The sequence below is a fragment of the Phodopus roborovskii genome, unplaced genomic scaffold (assembly GCF_943737965.1).
Source record: "Phodopus roborovskii unplaced genomic scaffold, PHOROB, whole genome shotgun sequence".
NCBI classification, from domain to species: Eukaryota; Metazoa; Chordata; class Mammalia; order Rodentia; family Cricetidae; genus Phodopus; species Phodopus roborovskii.
The window spans coordinates 42,340,848-42,359,444 of record NW_026126517.1 but is presented as its reverse complement, the minus strand read 5'-3'; the positions used below and the strand labels follow the sequence as shown (position 1 = coordinate 42,359,444).

The following is an 18,597-nucleotide window of genomic DNA, read 5'->3' as shown; positions in this document are numbered from 1 at the left end:
TGATCCCAGCATTGATCAGGGTGAAGTAGGAGGATGACTATTGAGTTCGAAGCCAGCCTGGGCTGCAGAATGCGTGAATGTTCATTTTGGGCTAGAGAGAAAACAAACACGACCGGTCGTTTTCGCGCGTGCCTTCAGTTCCAGCACCTGGGAGGAAGAGTCAGATTGATTTCTGAGAGTTTGAAGCCAGCTTCTTCTACGTAGTGAGTTACGGTCTAGCAAGAACTACATGGTAACACCTATGCCTCAAAGGAAGGGGTCAAGGGTTGAAGAGGCGGCTCAGTGTGTGAGCGCTTTTCCTGCAGAATCATGAGGACCAGAATATGGATCCAACAGCCACCTAAAAGCAGATCATGGACGTACTTTTCGGCTCTAGCCCTAGTGCTGTAGGAGTGGTAGGTATAGGTAGGAGAATCGGTAGGCTTGCTGGTTGCTAGATTAGTTCTTTGATTCAGGTCAGGGAGAGGCCCTGTCTCAAAAAGAAGGTGAAGAATGATAAGAGCATTAACACGACATCTTCATCTGACCTCTGCACACATAAACTGCACACAAACATACACAGCTTCCATTTTTAATATTTGCCATTTCACTACACATTTTTCTCTATGAATCTTGTGCTTAACCACTGTGTGAACTTATGAGCCAATGCATTCTGTTGCACACTTTGGAATTTATTTTTTTCCTCTTTACATTTATGTATGAGTATATTTGATTATATATGAATGGGTAGACATGCAATAGTAGGTACATGAAGGGAGTTGGTTCTCTCCTTACATCACATGGGTTTTGGGGTTCGAACTCAGGTCCTCAGGCTTGGAGGCAGGCAGCTTTACTAAAACTGAGCTACCCTGCCAGCTCCTGGTTTTTACATTTCTTTTCTTTGCCCATTTCCTAAAGTAGACCACTTTCTTTTAGGAGGCTGGGACTTTGTTGCACATCATCTGTGTGCAGCTCCCCTAATCCTTCTCCAGGGCTCTGTGCTCAGGAAATATTGGTTGGGTTGGCTTTACATTAATTTATGAATGCACATACTAATACATGCAAACCTGAAATTGACATTGACTTTCTTTTTCATAGTCCTCAGATGCTTCCATGGGCTGTTTCAGATTGTAACACACACTTGGTATTGCTCCATTCTACAACACACATACTCTGGGATTTGAGAGCCTCCCTTACACAGAGTGCTGTTTTCAGTGAGATTTACCTACAGACTTGGGTGTTTGAATCCCTGATCTCAGTTGTGTTACTGTTTGGGTGGGTGTAGGAGGTGTGACCTTGCTGGAGGAAGGCACATCATGGTGGGATTTGAAGTTTCAAAGCCACACAGTTAGTGCTCTGCTTACTGCTCAGGTTCTGGATGTGAGCTCTCCCTGTTCCTGCTGCCTTGATGCATCAGTCTCCTGTCATGATGGGCTCTGATTCCTCTGGAACCATAAGCCCAAATAAACTTTTTTTCTATAAGTTGTGGTGCTTTATCACAGAGTATACAATAAAATCATGGCACATTTTTCTAAAAGGCATGTTAATCAGAGATTAACTGTAGGAATTTCAGTTTGTCACTGCCAAGATTGTATTCACAGCTTCAGTTCTGTAAGGGCCCCTGCAAGGGTCACAGTTGCAGTGAAATGCTCTGCAGAGGGGCTTGGTTCAACACAGTTGGGCTGGTTCAATCTTCTGGAGTCTGACACCCAAGCTGTTTGTTTGTTTGCTTATGTACTTAAGCAGTAAAACCTTGGGAAAAGTTTCCTCTTGATAATTATCACAACAAAGCTTAAGGAATGACTACATTGAAGCTCCCTTACAAAGTGTCTTTTTGTAAAGCACCTATGACCTTTTCCATAAGAATGGGTTCTGTTGGCTGAGAAATAACACTCAGGATAAGAGCCTAGGGAGGAAGGGTATGTGATAAGCAAAGGATGGGTTCCACTGACTAAAAATCAATGCTTGGTAATCTGAGAAATTCTGGGTAAGGGCTGGCTTCACAGAACAGCAAAAGGTCACCAGGTTATTTTTGTTGAAGAAAAAAAACCTTGTGGTTAACAATTCTGGTTTCTCTGGTGCTATCCATAAGCATATGAGCCTTGTGCCCTCCACACATTTCTATAATTTGGAACTATGTAACTTGGTTGGTGCTTTTGAATGGTGACCGCTGACACTTCCCAACTTGTCCTGCTTTAAAGTTTTTTTTTTTTTTTTTTTTTTTTTTTTTAATTTTTTGGTTGAGCTGTCATGGTACACATTTTTAATACCAGTACTATGGAGGCAAACACAGGCAGATTTCTGTGAGTTTGAGGTCAGCCTGGTTTACAAAGTTTCAGGATAGTCAGAACTGTTACACAAATAAACCCTAACTTGAAAAAAAAAACAAAATTAAAAAAAATATTGTATTTTTATTTTTTAATTAAAAAAAATCATCTTTTTGAGACAGGGTCCTATGTAGCCCTGGCTGACATGAAACTTTCTATGTAAACCAGGTTTGTCTTCAACTCATATACCTGCCTGCCTCTGCCTCCTGAGTGTTGGAATTAGAGGTGTGAGCCTATAGTGATCTAGAGAGTTATTGACAACCACACTAATCAAGCCAAGCAATCAAAAGCTTTAAGTCCTGTTTTTACTGATGACCAGACCAAGAGTAGGCTTGTGTGTCTGAAAAGTTTCTTGATGCTCAAGTTTAGGGACTATGAGGTTTTTATTTTGTTTTGTTTTTGAGATAGGTTTTCTCTCTGTAGCCACATCTTTCCTGGCACTTGCTCTCTAGACAAGGCTGGCCTTGAACGCAGAGATTTGGAAACGGAGTTTTTAAAGACAAAATCTACAATGTGCCTGGCTTGGAAACCTGGAAGCATGAGAGGCTCCCGAGTTCACTTCAGCCCAGGCCAAGACTGGCTGAGATGTGTGGCAGAAAACTTTCTCTCTCCCTTTTAAAAAGAAAACTGACAGGGATTTTATCTCCCTCTCATGGGCGCTCTTTACATTAGTTCCTATGTTAACTGTTGCAGTGAATATTTTGTTCCTCTGGATCTTAACAAATGTCTTAATAACTGCACAAAATGCTTTGTCCCAGAGGACCGAGAAGAACCCATGCCAAGTCCACTCTCACAGCTGTGAATCCTTGGGTGAGAGGCTGGGTTTGCTGAACCCTGAATATATATTTAAAGAAAATGTTCTTACCTTTTCTGAGGATGGCACCTCACGTTGGGTGCCAGATGTGGGGATCCCTGTAAGCCTCACAGCCTGCAGGAAGAAGATCTGAGGAGAGGCAAGAATGATATATTGAAGTTAGATGGGGATCAGAATAACCTTGAAACATTCATTCCTAGCAGAGCATGGTGGTTATTTTAGACATAACTTATCAATCATTTTGGTTAATATATATGGACCATGGTCAAGGCCATAAGCTGCTCAAATGCATTGTCAAGGCCAAGGTGTCTGTTGGGGGAAGGAGGACAGAGATCTACCTCAGCAGACACCAAAGGAAGTCAGACAGGATGACATCACCTTAGTCATTTCACTCCCCCATTTTTAAAGTTATTTATAAATCTTTGATCTTTGCTAAGCAGTAAATACTGGGTCCCGAGAATCATTAGCCTAATTGAAGCCATTTTCTGTTTGATTAATTTTAAAAGGCAATTTATTATACAAGGCCACACAGCAAGTCCTTAAAAAGGAGGAGTAAGCCGTGCAGCAGTGGCACAGGCCTATAATCCCAGCACTCGGGAGGCATTGGCAGGAGGATCTCTGTGAGTTTGAGGCTAGCCTGGTCTACAGAGTGAGTTCCAGGACAGCCAAAGTTATTAGACAGAGAAACCCTGCCTTAAAACAAAAAACAACAAACAAAAAAAGCAAAAAACAAGCACACAAACAAAAAGGAGGAGTAAGGGGCCAGCCGGGCAGTGAAAAAGATTGTGAGCCATGTTTTTGTTTTGTTTTGTTTTTGATGAGCCATGGGTTTTAATCAAGCATTTTATGGTATTAGAAAATATTTGTTTTTTTAAATTTATTTTTCATTTTTTGTAAAGTTGGTTTTTGTTTTTGAGAACTCTTGTTTTGTTAGGATAGTAGCAACAAGCCTCTTCCAGTGTCACACAAAGTCCTCACTGAGACATGAAAACCAAGTCTAAACCTCACAGTCTTGGAGGACTATTTGTGTTAGAAGCTACCTGGGTATGGAGCCACCGAGGGAGAGCTGAGGGTGTCTGAGGTCTGCATCCATCTGATGGTTTATGTGTCATAGATCCGTTTATGTAGGTGTCCCGAGGCCATACGGTGGGAGAGACCAGTAGTATAGGCAAATCAAGTTTATGGTCAAGTAAAATAAGCTTCTGAGTTAAAAGTTACTGTGAGACTAGTATTACAAGAGGCAGAAAGGGGGAACTGGCAAGTGGGTAATTTATAGTGACAAGGTATTTTTAGTCACATTTTCCAATGTAATAGTGGTTTGTGAAAGTGGACAAGTAAAAGATATGGAAGCTGTGGTTACTGGAAGTTTTGTTCTTAACCTGAAACAGTAGTGGTGCCGGGCTTTTAAGCAGATCCAGCAGTCTTGTGTCAGCTCAGACTGGGTGTAAGATCAGGCAAGGGAGAGACCTCTTTAGGAATGGAGTCAATTAACATAGCCCCTGGGGTCGATAAAGGATAAGGAGATTTTGGTTTCCTTACCTAGAGGAAAAGGAGGGGGGAAGGCAATCAGAGGTTTCTCCAACTGGACTCTGGGGCAAATAGGGTTGAGGGGTCCATACCATCTGCCCTAGGAGGTAAACAGGGCAATGCAGTCATGCCCAGTTGAATATAACTTTACACCCCAGGTGGATCCAACAGGCCAAACAAAACGTAGGGACTGTTTACTTTAGAGTAGCTGAGTGGTGAGTGTTGCCAATAGGAGATCATCTGTATGCTGAGCACAGCTGAATTAGGGTGTGACACTCTGAATCCTTAAGTCTTTTTATAATGTTTCCCCAAAGAGTGTAGGGGAATTTCTGAACCCTTAGTCATGTTCAGGTGAGCTGTCTAGTCTTCTTGGACATTGACTCTGACCATTCAAAGGCAAAATGGGCTGACTAACTGCTGTACATTTTTTATCTTTCTCTGGTATCTGGCATGGTTAAATTGGGTGTGGGGAGATTCCCCACTGCCTGTAATGTAAGTGTGTTCATGTCATGGAAACATCTTGCTTTACTGGGCACTTAAAAAAATATTGATTATATATACAATATTTTGCTTGAATATCTATGCCTGCATGCTAGAAGAGGGCACCAGATATCGTTACAGATGGTTGTGAGCCACCATGTGATTACTGGGAATTGAACTCAGGCCCTCTGGGAAAAATAGCCAATGCTGTTAAGCTCTGAGCCATCTCTCCAGCCCCTCTACTGGGCAGTTGTATCTGTGAATCATCATGAAGATGACTCCTCCCTAAGCTCTACTGTCTAATTGATAATAATAATGTTAGCTTATACAGAGTTTTGATGAATAAAAGTAAATACAAGGAAATGTTACACAGCCAGGGCCTGTGAAGCTGCATAGGCCATAGCTCAAGTTAATGATTAAGAAAAGCAGTTGAATCCCAGGAGCCAGTCTGGTTCAAATTCCTTTAATCGTTAGGCTGGAAGACAAAGTCATAGGTTTTCGTGTGCATCATTAACTGAAACAAAGCTCTAAAATAACTTCAGGTTAGATCAGATGTTTTGATAATTAGATTTAAGATGGAAAACCCCAGAAAACAATATAAAGTTCACAAGGACACACAGCAAACATCAAAAATACAAAGCATCCCAAAACTACAAACTGGATATATTTTCCTTGTTAGGGTTGGTTCTGACATATTTTCCTTGTTAGGGTTGGTTGATGATCAAAGGTGATGATTAATTCCTTATACCCATTTCTGCCCACAATCTCCAACAACAACAAACTATTGCTGTGTAGGTATTTAAAGTAGAGTTCACTAGTTCTTTTTCATATATAAAAGTTTAGGTTTGTGATTCCTTATAAAGTTACCTTTCAGAGCTGTAGAGATGGCTCAGTGGTTAAGAGCACTGACTGCTCTTCCAGAGGACCTGGGTTCAATTCCCAGCACCCATAGGGTAGCTCCTAACTGTCTATAACTCCATTTCCAGGGGACCTTACAGCCATGGCAAAACACCTATGCATTAAAAAAAATGAAAAATAAAAAAGAGAAAGTCACTCCCCTAAGCAAAATTGAAGACAAACTCCCATGGCCTGGTTCTAGGCAGACTGATGCAGTTGTTGCTTGTTACCAAATGGTAAATAAAAACACACGAAGCATATGCTCCTTAGGCTTCTGCCTTGTAGTATAGATGCAAAACAACAACAAAAATTAGCCCTTTCTGCGTAACTGCAAAATTGAAGCCTGCCAGTAAAAGACCTAACTAAGAATACCTTGCTTGCTCACATGGCTAATGTTTATAACAATTTGCTTGGGTTCTTAGGATAATTTGTTTTTCACCTGTGATATGTAAATGTTTAGTTCTGTAAGGGATATGGAAAACATGCTTTTTTTCCCTGTTTGTTTTGTATTCATTGTAATTATTCACTTGCAAGACAGAATGTAACCATGCTGTAATTCCTATATTACGAAAAACTTCGTTGGGGTATATAATCTGTAGAAAAAAGTATACTGTAGAAAGAACATAGAACATGAGAAGAAAATAGAATAAAGAAGGATACCATCAAGAGAGAAGAATACAGAATAAAGATGGATACCATCAAGGGAGTGTCTTTTCCCCTAACCTCCCTAAGATAGAAAAGTATACACCAACACTGTGAATTCCTTTCAAGTCCTGTGCTGTCTGGAGGCTGGCCCCTAGGCAGCAATAGCGTGTGTGTGAGAGATCCTTCCTTCCTTCCTTCCTTCCTTCCTTCCTTCCTTCCTTCCTTCCTTCCTTCCTCCCTCCCTTCCTCCCTTCCTGGGGGTAGGGAACGAGGTCCAGCAGCCAGGAGGTCAAAGGTACAAAAGAGACTGGTAACCAAAATGTCTGGATTATATAGGAAGCACCTCTGGGGGAGGGCAGCCCAGCCCCTGGTCTGGAGAGTTCAGGGTAGAGGGTGGGGTTTGCCAACCATACCCAGTAATGGGTAGGGCTGAGGGATGCTGGGAGAACCTGTTGCCCAGGTCTGCTTTGCTATGTTAAATTGACACCTCAGCTTTTTTCTTGGGTTTGAAACTTAACATGTACTTTGGTCCCTTTTCAGTGGGCCTGTGTTCTATTGTTTGTTTCAAGGATCTCTCAAACACAAGCTTTTAGACTCCTAGATGACAGAGAAGCAGGCAGCATCTTTGCCTATGTGTGGCTAGGCTACCAGCTGAGGCTCCTTACTTCTGTCTTTGAGTGTCTTCATTATTGTAAACTTTGTGGGCTACTTGGATGGACTGAAATGTATTTATTCCTGTTAAGCTTTTGGAGTTTTTTGCGCATGTCTGGAGTTGATGAGTGACAAAAGCCAAATTTAATGTCCTAGTGTTTTTTGTTTGTTGAGTCAGTGAATCAAAAGAGGGGTAAAATTTTTAAGTTTTTCTTTTTTTTTTTTGTTTTGTTTTGTAATCACTCAGGAAATGCCTTGGTTTGAGCTCTGAAGAACCTAGGCAGTCTTAAACAAGTTATTGGGTTTTTTTGAGCCGCACCCCTAATTACAGTCATAAGGTATCAGTGAAAAGTGTTCAGGGCCTGGAAACCTGCATGTGTACTGGACTTCCAACCAGGGAGTTTGGATAGAAAAGCTGCCTCAAAAGACAGTACCTTTTCAGCATCAGTATCAGTGGCTGAGACCAAAAAGCCTGCATTGATCTGATCTGCCCCAATATGTTCCCTTTCCTCCAAAGTAAACAGAGTCAGGAGTTGCTGGCAGTCATCCCAGGGTGATGGGGTGTTGAGAACAGATTCCAGGAGGGCAGTTAGGGCTTGGGGCTTATCAGAAAAGGGGGAAAGGAGTCTGGGTCTTCCAGTTATACAGTGCTGAATTTCTCTACCCCAGGAGGAAGCAGGAGCCTTCTACAAGGGAAAGAACCTGAGTCAGTCAGGGGCATGGCTGCTCTCAAGTCAAAGGTGGTGAAGGAAGTGTAGGAGGTTGGGGAAAATGACCACACAGGGGAGGAAACAAAGGGTATAGATTTGGTAGGGGGAGTGGGTAAAGATGGGAATAGGGTGTGGAGGTGAGTAGGGTGAGACACCCTGGAGGGGTCTGAGTTTGGGGAGGAGGAGTCTGGAAGAAGTGAGAAATGGGGAAGATGGATTGTAGACGGGGTGGGGGAGGGGTGGGGGTCCAGGACCGGCCCAGGAGAGGCAGCAGGACCGTATGACCTCCTGCCAGTGATGGAGGTTTTTCAAGAGATCAAAGCTGCAGAATAATCCCTAGAGGCACAACCCTTAAGCCAAGAGGGTGGGTTTTGAACAAGAGGCAACCATTGATCAGTGTAAGAGGGATTCCTGTGACCTTCAATCTTCACAGCTGGGTTCAGGGAGCCTGTGGATAGTTATCCCATTTGATAAGAGGGACAGTCAATATCACAGTAAGTGAATAGACTGTATTTATGTCTGTCTGTCTGTCTGTCTGTCTCTACCTACCTATCCGAGTGCAACAAACCCTTGGAAGAAATTTTTTAGCATACATTGAAGGGGTCAGAGTTTAGGGTTGGTGTTTCATATACTAGGAGAATATTTAGGTGACTTGGGGAAGCAAAAGATTAATGCAACCACAACCAATCCAGAAGCTCTGGCAATGAAGAGAGGATGATCTCACATAAGACCTGCCACAATAATGCCCTTGTGGGAGCTACAGAGAAATCTGAGGCCTGGAGAAGTGACTCTAGGAATGAATCAGTATGATTGGAAATTTCCCATCCTGGAGAGGTCAGGAGCCTTGTTTTTGCTTTGCAAACATAAAGACATAAATAACAAACAATGGCATATTAGAGGTTGTGGCCCAGTGGCAGAATCTGAAAAAAACAAAAACAAAAAACCAAAAGTAGCCACGCTCCTACTATAAGAAAGAACAATGGTGTGCAGAGGGTGCCACCTAGTGGCATAATCTGAAAAAACCCCCAGCAGAATCTCAAGTAAGCTACCCTTTGGACCACACAAAGGCCATCAACAAAATCAATGAACATTTAAGATTCTTTGACCTAGGCTTGTATATAATGTCCAGTTTTCTTTTTTGGGGAGGGAGATCGTTGATTTGTTTTGAAACAGGACTTCTATGTAACCTTGGCTGGATTCAAATTCAGAGATCTGCCTGCCTCTGCCTCCCATGCTAGGATTGGTTGTGTACCACTACTAATACACTTCATATAAAACATTTATCATAACCTTACTTTCAGATAGGATCTTTCTATGTAGCCTAGCCTGGCCTTGAACTTGCAATACTGTCTCAGCTTCCCAACTAGCTGGGAGTAATAAAGGAGGAGCTAGAGAACTAGTTATGCCCAGTTGTTTCTGTGGCCACATATGCACATGTAATTTTATAACACACCATGTAGTTCTATCTTCTGCCTGCACACATGTTCCTCAGAAGAATTACAGCCATAAAGGTTGTTCCTTGAGGCTGGAGAGATGTCTCTGTAGTTATGATCATGACTGCTATTCTAGAGGACCAGATTTCCAACACCCATATAGTGGCTCACAACTCTTGGTAAATCCAGTTCTAAGGGATCTGATACCATCTTCTGGCTTCTCTGAGCACTAGGTATGCAAGTGGTACATAGACATGCAAATAAAACATCCATATAAATAAAGATTTAAAAATATTTTTATAAGCCAATGTTTATACTCAAAAAATTTTAAATTCTTAAACCTCTTAAAAAAATTTGTTCCATGAAATGGTACTAGTTGGAAAAAGGGGTTCAGAGGGAGGGAGATGAGACAGGAGTATGGGTGTGTGTGAAAATGACCAAAATACAGTGTATACATGTGTAAAATTGACAGAGAAAACCTGAAAATGAATTGTGATTAAGACTAATAATATTTAATGTCAGATTAACATTAAATGTAGTGTTTGTTTGTTGACAGGGTTTCTCTGTGTAGCTTTGGCTGTCCTGGAACTCACTCTGTAGATCAGGCTGGCCACCTGCCTCTGCCTCCCAAGTGCTGGGATTAAAGGTGTATGCCACCATTCCTAGTTTGGAATATTTGATTATTTGTGTATGTTTGCATGTGTAGAGGGCAGAGGACAACCACAGGTGTTGTTTCTTAAGAGCCTGTGTCCTCTATTTGCTACTTTTGTGTATCTGTGTCTGTGAACATATGTAGGTGCTCAGTGACCAGAAGCCAGAATTGGATACCTTTGAGCTAAAGTTATAGGCAACTGTGATCTGCCCAACACAGGTACTGGGACCTGAACTTGGGTCCTCTATAAGAACAGTACACTCAGTTCTTAATTGCCGAGTCATATTTTCATCCCCTTTCTCATTTTTTGAGACAAGGTCCCTTAACGGGGCTGGGTTTGCTTTGGGGCTGAATTGGCTGGCGAGCCAGTTCCAGGGGTCTGTTGGTCATTCCTTTCCAGCTCTAGGATTACAAGTGTGCCATCATACCCAAATTTTCACATGATGCTAGGGACCAAATTTGGGTTCTCATATTCATGTGGCATGCACTTTGCCAACTTATCATCCCAGCCCTGAAATATTAAAAAAAAAAAAAAAAAAAAAGGTGTGTGGCAGTGGTGTATGCCATGGCACACATGAATGTCAGAGGATAACTGATTCAGCTCTCTCTTTTTACCTTAAAAAAAAAAAAAAAACAAAAACAAAACATGGATTCTGGGGATTAAACTCAGGTTGCCAGCAAGTACCTTCTTTACCCTCTGGGCCATTTTGCTGGCCCTGGAATAATTATTTTTAAAGAGACTCAGAGGAGAGGCCAACACTTGGCTCAAGGAATGAAGGCAGAATCCCAAATTAGCAGACATTGTTTTTGTTCAAAGACATTGATTTCCATTAGTCAGTCCTTGCCAGAGTCTTAGAAATAAACCAGGGAATATTAAAAAACCAACTAATGAACCAAGGAAGTAAATGTAGCCAAGAAAGGTAGGACATTTTATTTTACATACAAAAAGGGTGCAAACTGAGTCCTTTCCTCCCCAAACTGGGGAAGAGGTATACTTAAAGATCACATTTGTATTGTCCATGGTGCCCATGAAATGGGCTACTCTGAGATAACATCCAGACCCACATCCCATTTTCTTCAAAGGCTATTTCCTCTGCAGAGGAGTTTTCCCCAATGGTGTCCAAATCTCTCTATTATAGGAAACATTTCAAATACACTTGAAATTGACATTCATTTAAAAAATACTAAAAGTTACATTTTTCACAGCTGTGTTTTTTTTTTTTTTTTGACCAGTGCCAGGGTTTAGGAAACATATATCTTAAAAAAAAAAAAAAAAAAAAAAAAAAAAAGTAGAAAAAAGGCATTAACAACTAGATACATCCACACATGAATTAAAACAGATTTCCACAGCTGATTTATACATCATCTACTTAAAAAAATTGCAACCAACATCCCAACATTTTTTAAAGCATACAATGGGTAAAACTTAAAAAAAAAGACATAATAAATTAGAGAGTATAATATATCCAATGGGAATTGCTGCATCAACATTACTTTCCATTGGAAGGGTATAACATTTTTGGTTTCATCTTTTCCGTTCTCTGTTTAATAAACAAGGCTCCTTCCCAGAGTCAGCTTGCTCATTGATCTGAGCAGCTCACTTGTCACACTGTCTCTGAGAACACATAATTCCCAGGAGCCTGTGCTGTCTATGAGAGTCAAACACACACAGATGAGTGCACATTATCCATCAGTAAATATATGTATCCCCCAAGAAATGGCTCATGTTTCCTGAGACATTCCTAACAGATTGTAAGCCTTCTAAAAGGCTTTGGTGCACGGGCTAGCCTGCGATTTGGTCTGGAACTCCCAAACAGGGGTACCACAATGTTTCACCCACCCTGAAAGGTGGGTTTGGGTTAGTCAGAATGGCAGTTGTCTGATTGCTGGGATGACTGCAATGCACTCTGGCTTATTACCACAGATAATCTCTGCTCTGAGACCTTAAAGGTGATGATGGCACCAGAAAAGCGACTGTGATGGTGGGGCAAAGGGGAGTTGGGGAGGGAAGGAGAAGACAGTGAGAAAAAGTGTGTGTGTGACAGAGAGATAAATAGAGAGATAGCTCCTGCCCGCACAACTGAGGTGTCCATAACATCAAGTTTGGTAACTGAACTAGAGATATATGGAGTAAATGTTCACCTTTATTTTTTTTCCCTTGATAAGCTGATGTGTAAATACTGGAGTGGGTTTCCTGATTAATTTTTTGAGAAAATATGTCAACTACTATTGCCTATATCCAGGGATCTACTAACTATTTTGGTACAATAAAAACTCTATTCTTCTGTACTTAGTTACCTGCAAAAGGAGTAGGACAAATACCTTAAGACTGGTTATTAGATCAGATGAAAACACTGCTCAAAACTCTACAAGCTCACAGGAGGACCATAGTGGCCTCTCCTTTCTCATACTCAGAAATTAACCCCCTTTGCCCCTCAACAAACAAAGGAATTCTTATTTGATTGCTACCAACCCATCATGGGGAAGGCTAGAATTATTGGCCATCAACAGCTACATGGGACTTCCTTGAAGTCTGCAAAAATCAAGAAACCCAGAGATAAGTGCTTGTCACCCACATGGCCAATCCATTTGGGTACTAATTATCCTGGCTCCCTGAGGGTCTCTGGAACCAACCTGCCCATTTGGGGCAATGGAGGGAATGGTGGCAGTGGCTTGGCAAAGGCAATGTTGGTTGTATGACCATGCAAACTCCTGGTCTTAAAAACTCAAGCCCCGGCATGACTGACACTGGACAAAGCATTACCAGGGCAACTAAACGGGAATGGAAAACTGGTTTCAGTATGAACATGGAAGAGGTGGCTGGGACACAGGAGTCATGGGGGCTTGGGAGGGATGCATTGGAAGATAAAGACCAAGTTCCTTTGAGAAATGCAGCCATGCTTGATCAACATGGAGGGGGATGGATTATCTTTTACATTATTTTTAAATTAAGGCCATGGTCCTTAGCAACCACTTTGACATTACCATTGCTTTATACTTCTGTCATTACAAGTGGTTGCTGATACTGGACATCAACATGTAATAAGCACTACAGCATACTTTTCCTCTGTAGTAAACTGGAAGCCACTTTATAGAAGGTGGACATATCTGGCTAAGGACATGGGCTGTTTTGAGTTCTATGCCATTCATTAAAAATGAAAAGGTAACTAATAATTTCAGAAATCTTAGGATCCTTGCTGTCTCTGTAATTTGTTCCAATTAAGATGAGAATTTTAACTGGAGACTTACCTAGTCACCTGATTTACACATACCTTCACAGACCCTGTTTGCTCCTAGACAGACCCAAAATAGAAGAATGTTAATTAAGGCAGTCATGAGTGCGAACTCTGAAAATTCACTTGTATAATTGGACGCTTTACACCTTGGTGTAACCCCTGGCCTGCTTGTACCCAAGTCTGCTCAGGTTGCAATGCCTCAAGGATAGCAAAGCTTAAGGAAACTCCAAATAGTACAATTATCACATGTCCCTAAAACTGTCCTCAGGAGTTATAACTGAGATGGAGCAAGTGGACTTGGATGAGGGGAGATGGAGGGAGTGCCTGTGCCCTGGGATTTGGCTGAGCTTGCAGCCAGCAACTGACAGAAACAAGGATGCATATGAAGCCTGATGTGCTGCTGGGGCTGAAACAGATGAGCAGATTGTTTCTGGGGAATTCAGTATATTTAATTTTAAGGAAGATGTAAGAGAATTGCTCAGCTTTGGGACCAGACCACCTTGGAGTGTCAATGGCCTTGAAAGGATCACCACCACCCTGCATGGTAAAGGGACCTCTGCTACAACCCAAACATCTAGTAAGGGATTTGTGGAGGATGGAAGGTGCCAACAGTGCATTAGGAAGGACCCTTCCCCACTTCCACAAACCACTCCGATCCAACCCCTCAAGAGCTAGCCTATAAAAATATTTTAAGACAAAAAAAAAAAAAAAAAAAAAAGTCTTAGGCCCAGCTCCAGGGTACTGTACCCTGCAGCCAAGCTGGTCACTGCCTTTGTTTTATTGTGGAAGCAGGGTTGGGGAGGCACTTAGTGGGACAGAGAGTGCCAGGATGCCCTAGGCCTTGCCACTATTTTCTGGGATGAGGATTTTTAAGTTTCTGTAGGGGAAAGTCAGAGTTGCCCACATGCCAAATGAGGGACTATGTAAATTTCAGCAATGAGCTTTTACTATTACATAATAAAACACTCAAATTCCTTGTGGGGAAGGGGTTTGACCTGACTTTTCCCTGCTACTCTGTTTCACGGACAAAAACATTTCTTGTAAAGAAATGTCCAGGTGGCAATCTTTACAAATGCTGAGCAGCTTCCCTCGCTAATGTCCAACAGAACAGGCAAGGAGCATAAACTCTGCTTCATTTGATACTATTTCTGACCAGAGTCCTGGCATCCTCCGTCTACATATAAAAGCAGAGTTCTGCACTGCACTAAGTCACTAGCTGCTGCCCTCTGTGGGTAAGTCTTTACACCCAGATAAAAAAAACCTCTTTGTCCACATGAATAATCCTCTGCCACAACTAGGTTAAGAAGTCACTGTTTGGAAATGTCACTAAAATGAAAACAGAACATGAGAAGAGTAACTCCCACACAGTTAACTATGCAACCAGTGATGCTCCTTGGTAGTTAGGTCCAGTGAAGATGTCGTGGCAGCAGGTAGAGTGTACTGGGGGAAACATGCTAATATATGGTCATAGTATCTGCAAAGAGTCTCTGTTAAGATAGAATGTTAGACCTTTCATTAGTTTCCTTTTCCCTGCAATTTCCCAGCACCAACCAGTCTTACCTTCCCTGCTTACTGCAGCCCTGTATATCAAGTTCTAAGTCTGCTCCTATGGACCTGCTCCAAGATCATCACAGGCTTGGTTTCCAAGGCAGACCAACCTAGATGCACTAGCTCAGTCTTGGGGCAGACATGAGACACTGATTTTCTTTTCCTGGCCCTAGGATGCTGCATCCTGAGGCTTCTCTGGAAGTTGGAAGGCAGATTGGTCACCCTATTTTGTCCACTACTGGCAATATGGTGGTGGCGGTTTAGTCACTAATTTTGTCCCCCAAGTCAACTGAAAGTTGCATGGCTATCTAGCAGGAAGTCCCTGGCAGTGGAGGAAACAGGAATTTTGCTTTGTTGTTAAGTATCTCCTCTCTGAGATGAGATGCCTTCTGTTGGTCAGTCTGGCTTGGTGCTCATCCCAAGTGCTCAGGAGCAGGGCTTTCAAGTTCTGGGCTGATTAGGTCAGGGGCTCTGGTGGGGACTTTTCTTTGCAGTGGAGAGGATAAATGAAAATTCAAGTATGTTTTCTCGTCAACCTGAGAATTCACTCAGGATGACATGGAGTTTGGCTTCTTCTCTTCCAAGTGCTGCAAATCAGACTCTTTCCATCAAGAATGTCCTCTGGACCCACATTTTCTCTGAATGGCTTGGCTGGCCCATCCCCCTTGAAACAGAAAGAAAGCACCCCCCCAATATAACCAGACACAATATGCATCTGCCATGTTGTTTAAAAAACAAAACCCCCCAAAACTAAAAGTGCAATAAAGTCAGTTTCCTCTCCTTTGCTCAGAGCCACAGGCCTGTTTGCTATAGTCGAGCAAGGGATTTGCTTATCAAAAGCTAAGAACGCCAACACACAGGGACAGTAGACTGCAGATTTCTCACAGCTTGTGTCCTACAGTGTAAATTCACAGGAGGGAGGGGAAGAGGGAGGAACCTGAACCCTGTGGCCAGCTGGGCTGGGGGTCACCCAGGCAGAGGGAGAGGAAGCCACACCACTAGACACACCTGGGAAGTGGAGAAGTTCTCCAGCCCACGTCTGTCATCTTCCTTCTACTTTCTTGGCCACACCACCAGCTTCTTGACAGAGCCTTTAGCTTAGTAGTTTTTATGCTGGAGAGGGTTGAGGGTGGTGTAAGAACCAAGAGTAAAGAAAGAGGAGGGGAGAGAATAGTAGTCCTTGAGTTTTTGTGAATGACACCTTCACTGTAAACATTGGGAAGAGAGTCAACCAGATAGCCCAAGGGCAAGCAATGGAGAAGCAGCAGCTCTGGACCCGCTCAGAGCTCACACAGGGGATTGCCACTGGCCCACTGGGCCCTGGCTGCCTGCACTGGCTCCTTCTGGGGGCATCTGTTTTCTTCTTTTTGGTTTCGATCTCCACCCTCCCCCACAGAGGAGTCCCTTCCAATGAGAAATGGCAGGAGCTGCAGGTGCAATAGGAGCCAGAGTCCCCAGGACTTGAGGACTTCCGGGAGAGGCACTGGTCACTTATGTCGCTGAGCAGTCTTCTTCCTTTTCCTCTTAAAGAAACAGCAGCACCTGGAGCACAAGAACATTTTAGTCAGTATAGAAGTCTCCAGCTCCCAGCAGATCTCTGCCTGCTTCTGCTTACTGCAGGACGTGTGGTTTTTTCTCCTGGTGCCCACACACATGGCCGCCCACCATCTACAGTACACATACACTGGAACAGGCTGTGTCTGTCAGAAAGTTAAAGGTAACATCTGATTTGAGCTGTAGCCACTCCATCTGATTATCAAAACGCTGTCCACTAGACATGGCTGCCACAGGCATTTCTGGAAGAAGGCTTTGGCTTTGTTTCTAGACTAACATCAAACCCAGACAATCCATCTTTGTCTAGAACCAAGACGGAGGGTGTTCAGGGTGACAAAAAAATAGCCTGCACTGAGTGCCCCTTGATACCAGTAGCATTTCAATGCAGCTCACTGGCCAGCAGGCAAGGAGGCTAAACTGAGGCAAATAAATCTCAAGCAAAGTGTGAAATCTAGAACCCTGGCAGTCACATGATGCCAACAAATGATTACAGATTCTTTGTGCCTCGTTTTTATCCCCGACATAATGCCTGGAGTAAGCAGAAGCTCTAGCTCATAAAGGGTGAGCCTTTATTTCATGACATGAGCACAGGTACCAATCACCCAAGGGGACCAATGCCCAAAGCCCAGGAGCTAATCCTCAGGGAACTCTGGTCACAGGGAATTCCCCAAGTTATCCAAGACTGCCACTGTTCCAGACAGGGTTAGTAACTGGTTTGTTTAAGGTCGAGGCTGAGGCCCTCCAAGTGCCATCTCTTGGGGGAATAGTCTGTAGAAGAGTGGCAGTATTGGTACCCCCTAACCCTGAAGATGCCCCTCTTACTCCAGTCTTTGGACTAGGAAGTGTGGGTGTTGTATAGGCATGGGAGAAAGGGATGTTGAGGGCTATGGCAAGGTTGATGCAAAAGGTATAATTTTTCCAGAAATGACAAATGGAAAATGAGAAGGGTGGGCAGAAGGCAGTGCATAAGTCAAAGATGACAGATGATGGAGGAGAATAAAGTTGTAAGTATAGCTCAGACACTTGATCCTTGAAAGAAAACTTTTTCTTAACAAACTATCTTCAATCTCTTATCTAATCCTTCCACGGTTCTTTAAAATAACTTTTATTATTTTATGTGTATGAGTGTTTTTGCCTGTATGTCTGTCTGTCTATCATATTGAGTGGCTGGTACCCACAGAAGCTTGAGGAAGGCATCAGATTCTTGAGGACTGTACTTAAGAGACAGTTGTGAGCTGCTGTGTGGTTGCTGGGAAATGAAACTATCTTGTCTGGAAGAGCAGCAGGTACTCCAATGAGTCATCTCTCCAGCCCACCTCCTAGGCTTTAGTGCAAGGGATATTTGTATACAATAAACACTACTGCTCATTTCCCATACTCCCACCTCCTCCTCCCCTGCAATTGATCATTCTTCTTTTAGATCTTTTTTTTTTTTTTGGTTTCTCGAGACAGGGTTTCTCTAATGGCTTTGGAGGCTGTCCTGGAACTAGCTCTCCTAGACCAGGCTGGCCTCGAACTCACAGAGATCCACCTGCCTCTGCCTCCTGAGTATTGGGATTAAAGGCATGCGCCACCACTGCCCAGCTCCTTTTAGATCTCTTGTGTTACTTTATTTTCTTCTCTCCCTCTCCCTCTAAGTTTTTCCAGACAGGGTTTCTCTGTGTAAGTTTGGAACCTGTCCTGGACCTCACTCTGTAGATCAGACCAACCTCGAACTCCCAGAGCTCCATCTGCCTGTTTCCCGAGTGTCAGCATTAATGGTGTGCACCACCTGTGTTACTATATTTTCTAAGGGAAAAAATTGGATAAAGTTTCTTTTTTGACACAGGAACTCATTATTATATAGCCAAGGCTGACTTCAATTGTGCAATCTTCTGGTCTCAGCTTCCCAGAGTTCTAGGATTTATAGGTATGTATCACCATATCTAGACTGAGAAAGTTTCTTAGACTGTAGAAATAAACATTTACACAGATAGCAATGTGAATTGAAATTCATGAATAAAATGTGGAATTTTGAGACAGGAGTTTCTTTTCTTTCTTGAGACAGGTTTCTCTGTGTAACAGTAACAGTCCTGGCTGTCTTGGAACTCACTTTGTAAATCAGGCTGGCTGGCCTTGAGCTTACAGAGATCCACCTGCCTCTG

The 18,597-nt window shown here is 42.8% G+C and overlaps 1 protein-coding gene and 1 long non-coding RNA gene across 7 annotated transcripts in view; one reads left to right on the top strand and one right to left on the bottom strand.

Annotated features, from left to right (window-relative positions):
* Positions 1-238: 238 nt before the first annotated feature.
* LOC127231470 (uncharacterized) lies at positions 239-1,461 on the top strand. Its single transcript, XR_007835289.1, has 2 exons — positions 239-395; positions 1,351-1,461. It is a non-coding gene; the product is annotated as an uncharacterized LOC127231470 (long non-coding RNA).
* Positions 1,462-15,666: 14,205 nt separating this feature from the next.
* Positions 15,667-18,597, bottom strand: part of Csnk1g1 (casein kinase 1 gamma 1) — a 127,442-nt gene continuing 124,511 nt past the window's right edge. For all 6 annotated transcript variants that reach the window (XM_051197800.1, XM_051197797.1, XM_051197799.1 and 3 more), the window contains one exon: positions 15,667-16,441. In XM_051197800.1, coding sequence (XP_051053757.1) covers positions 16,387-16,441 — 55 coding nt within the window. In that variant the 3' untranslated portion in view covers positions 15,667-16,386. The remainder of the gene's footprint in view (positions 16,442-18,597) is intronic.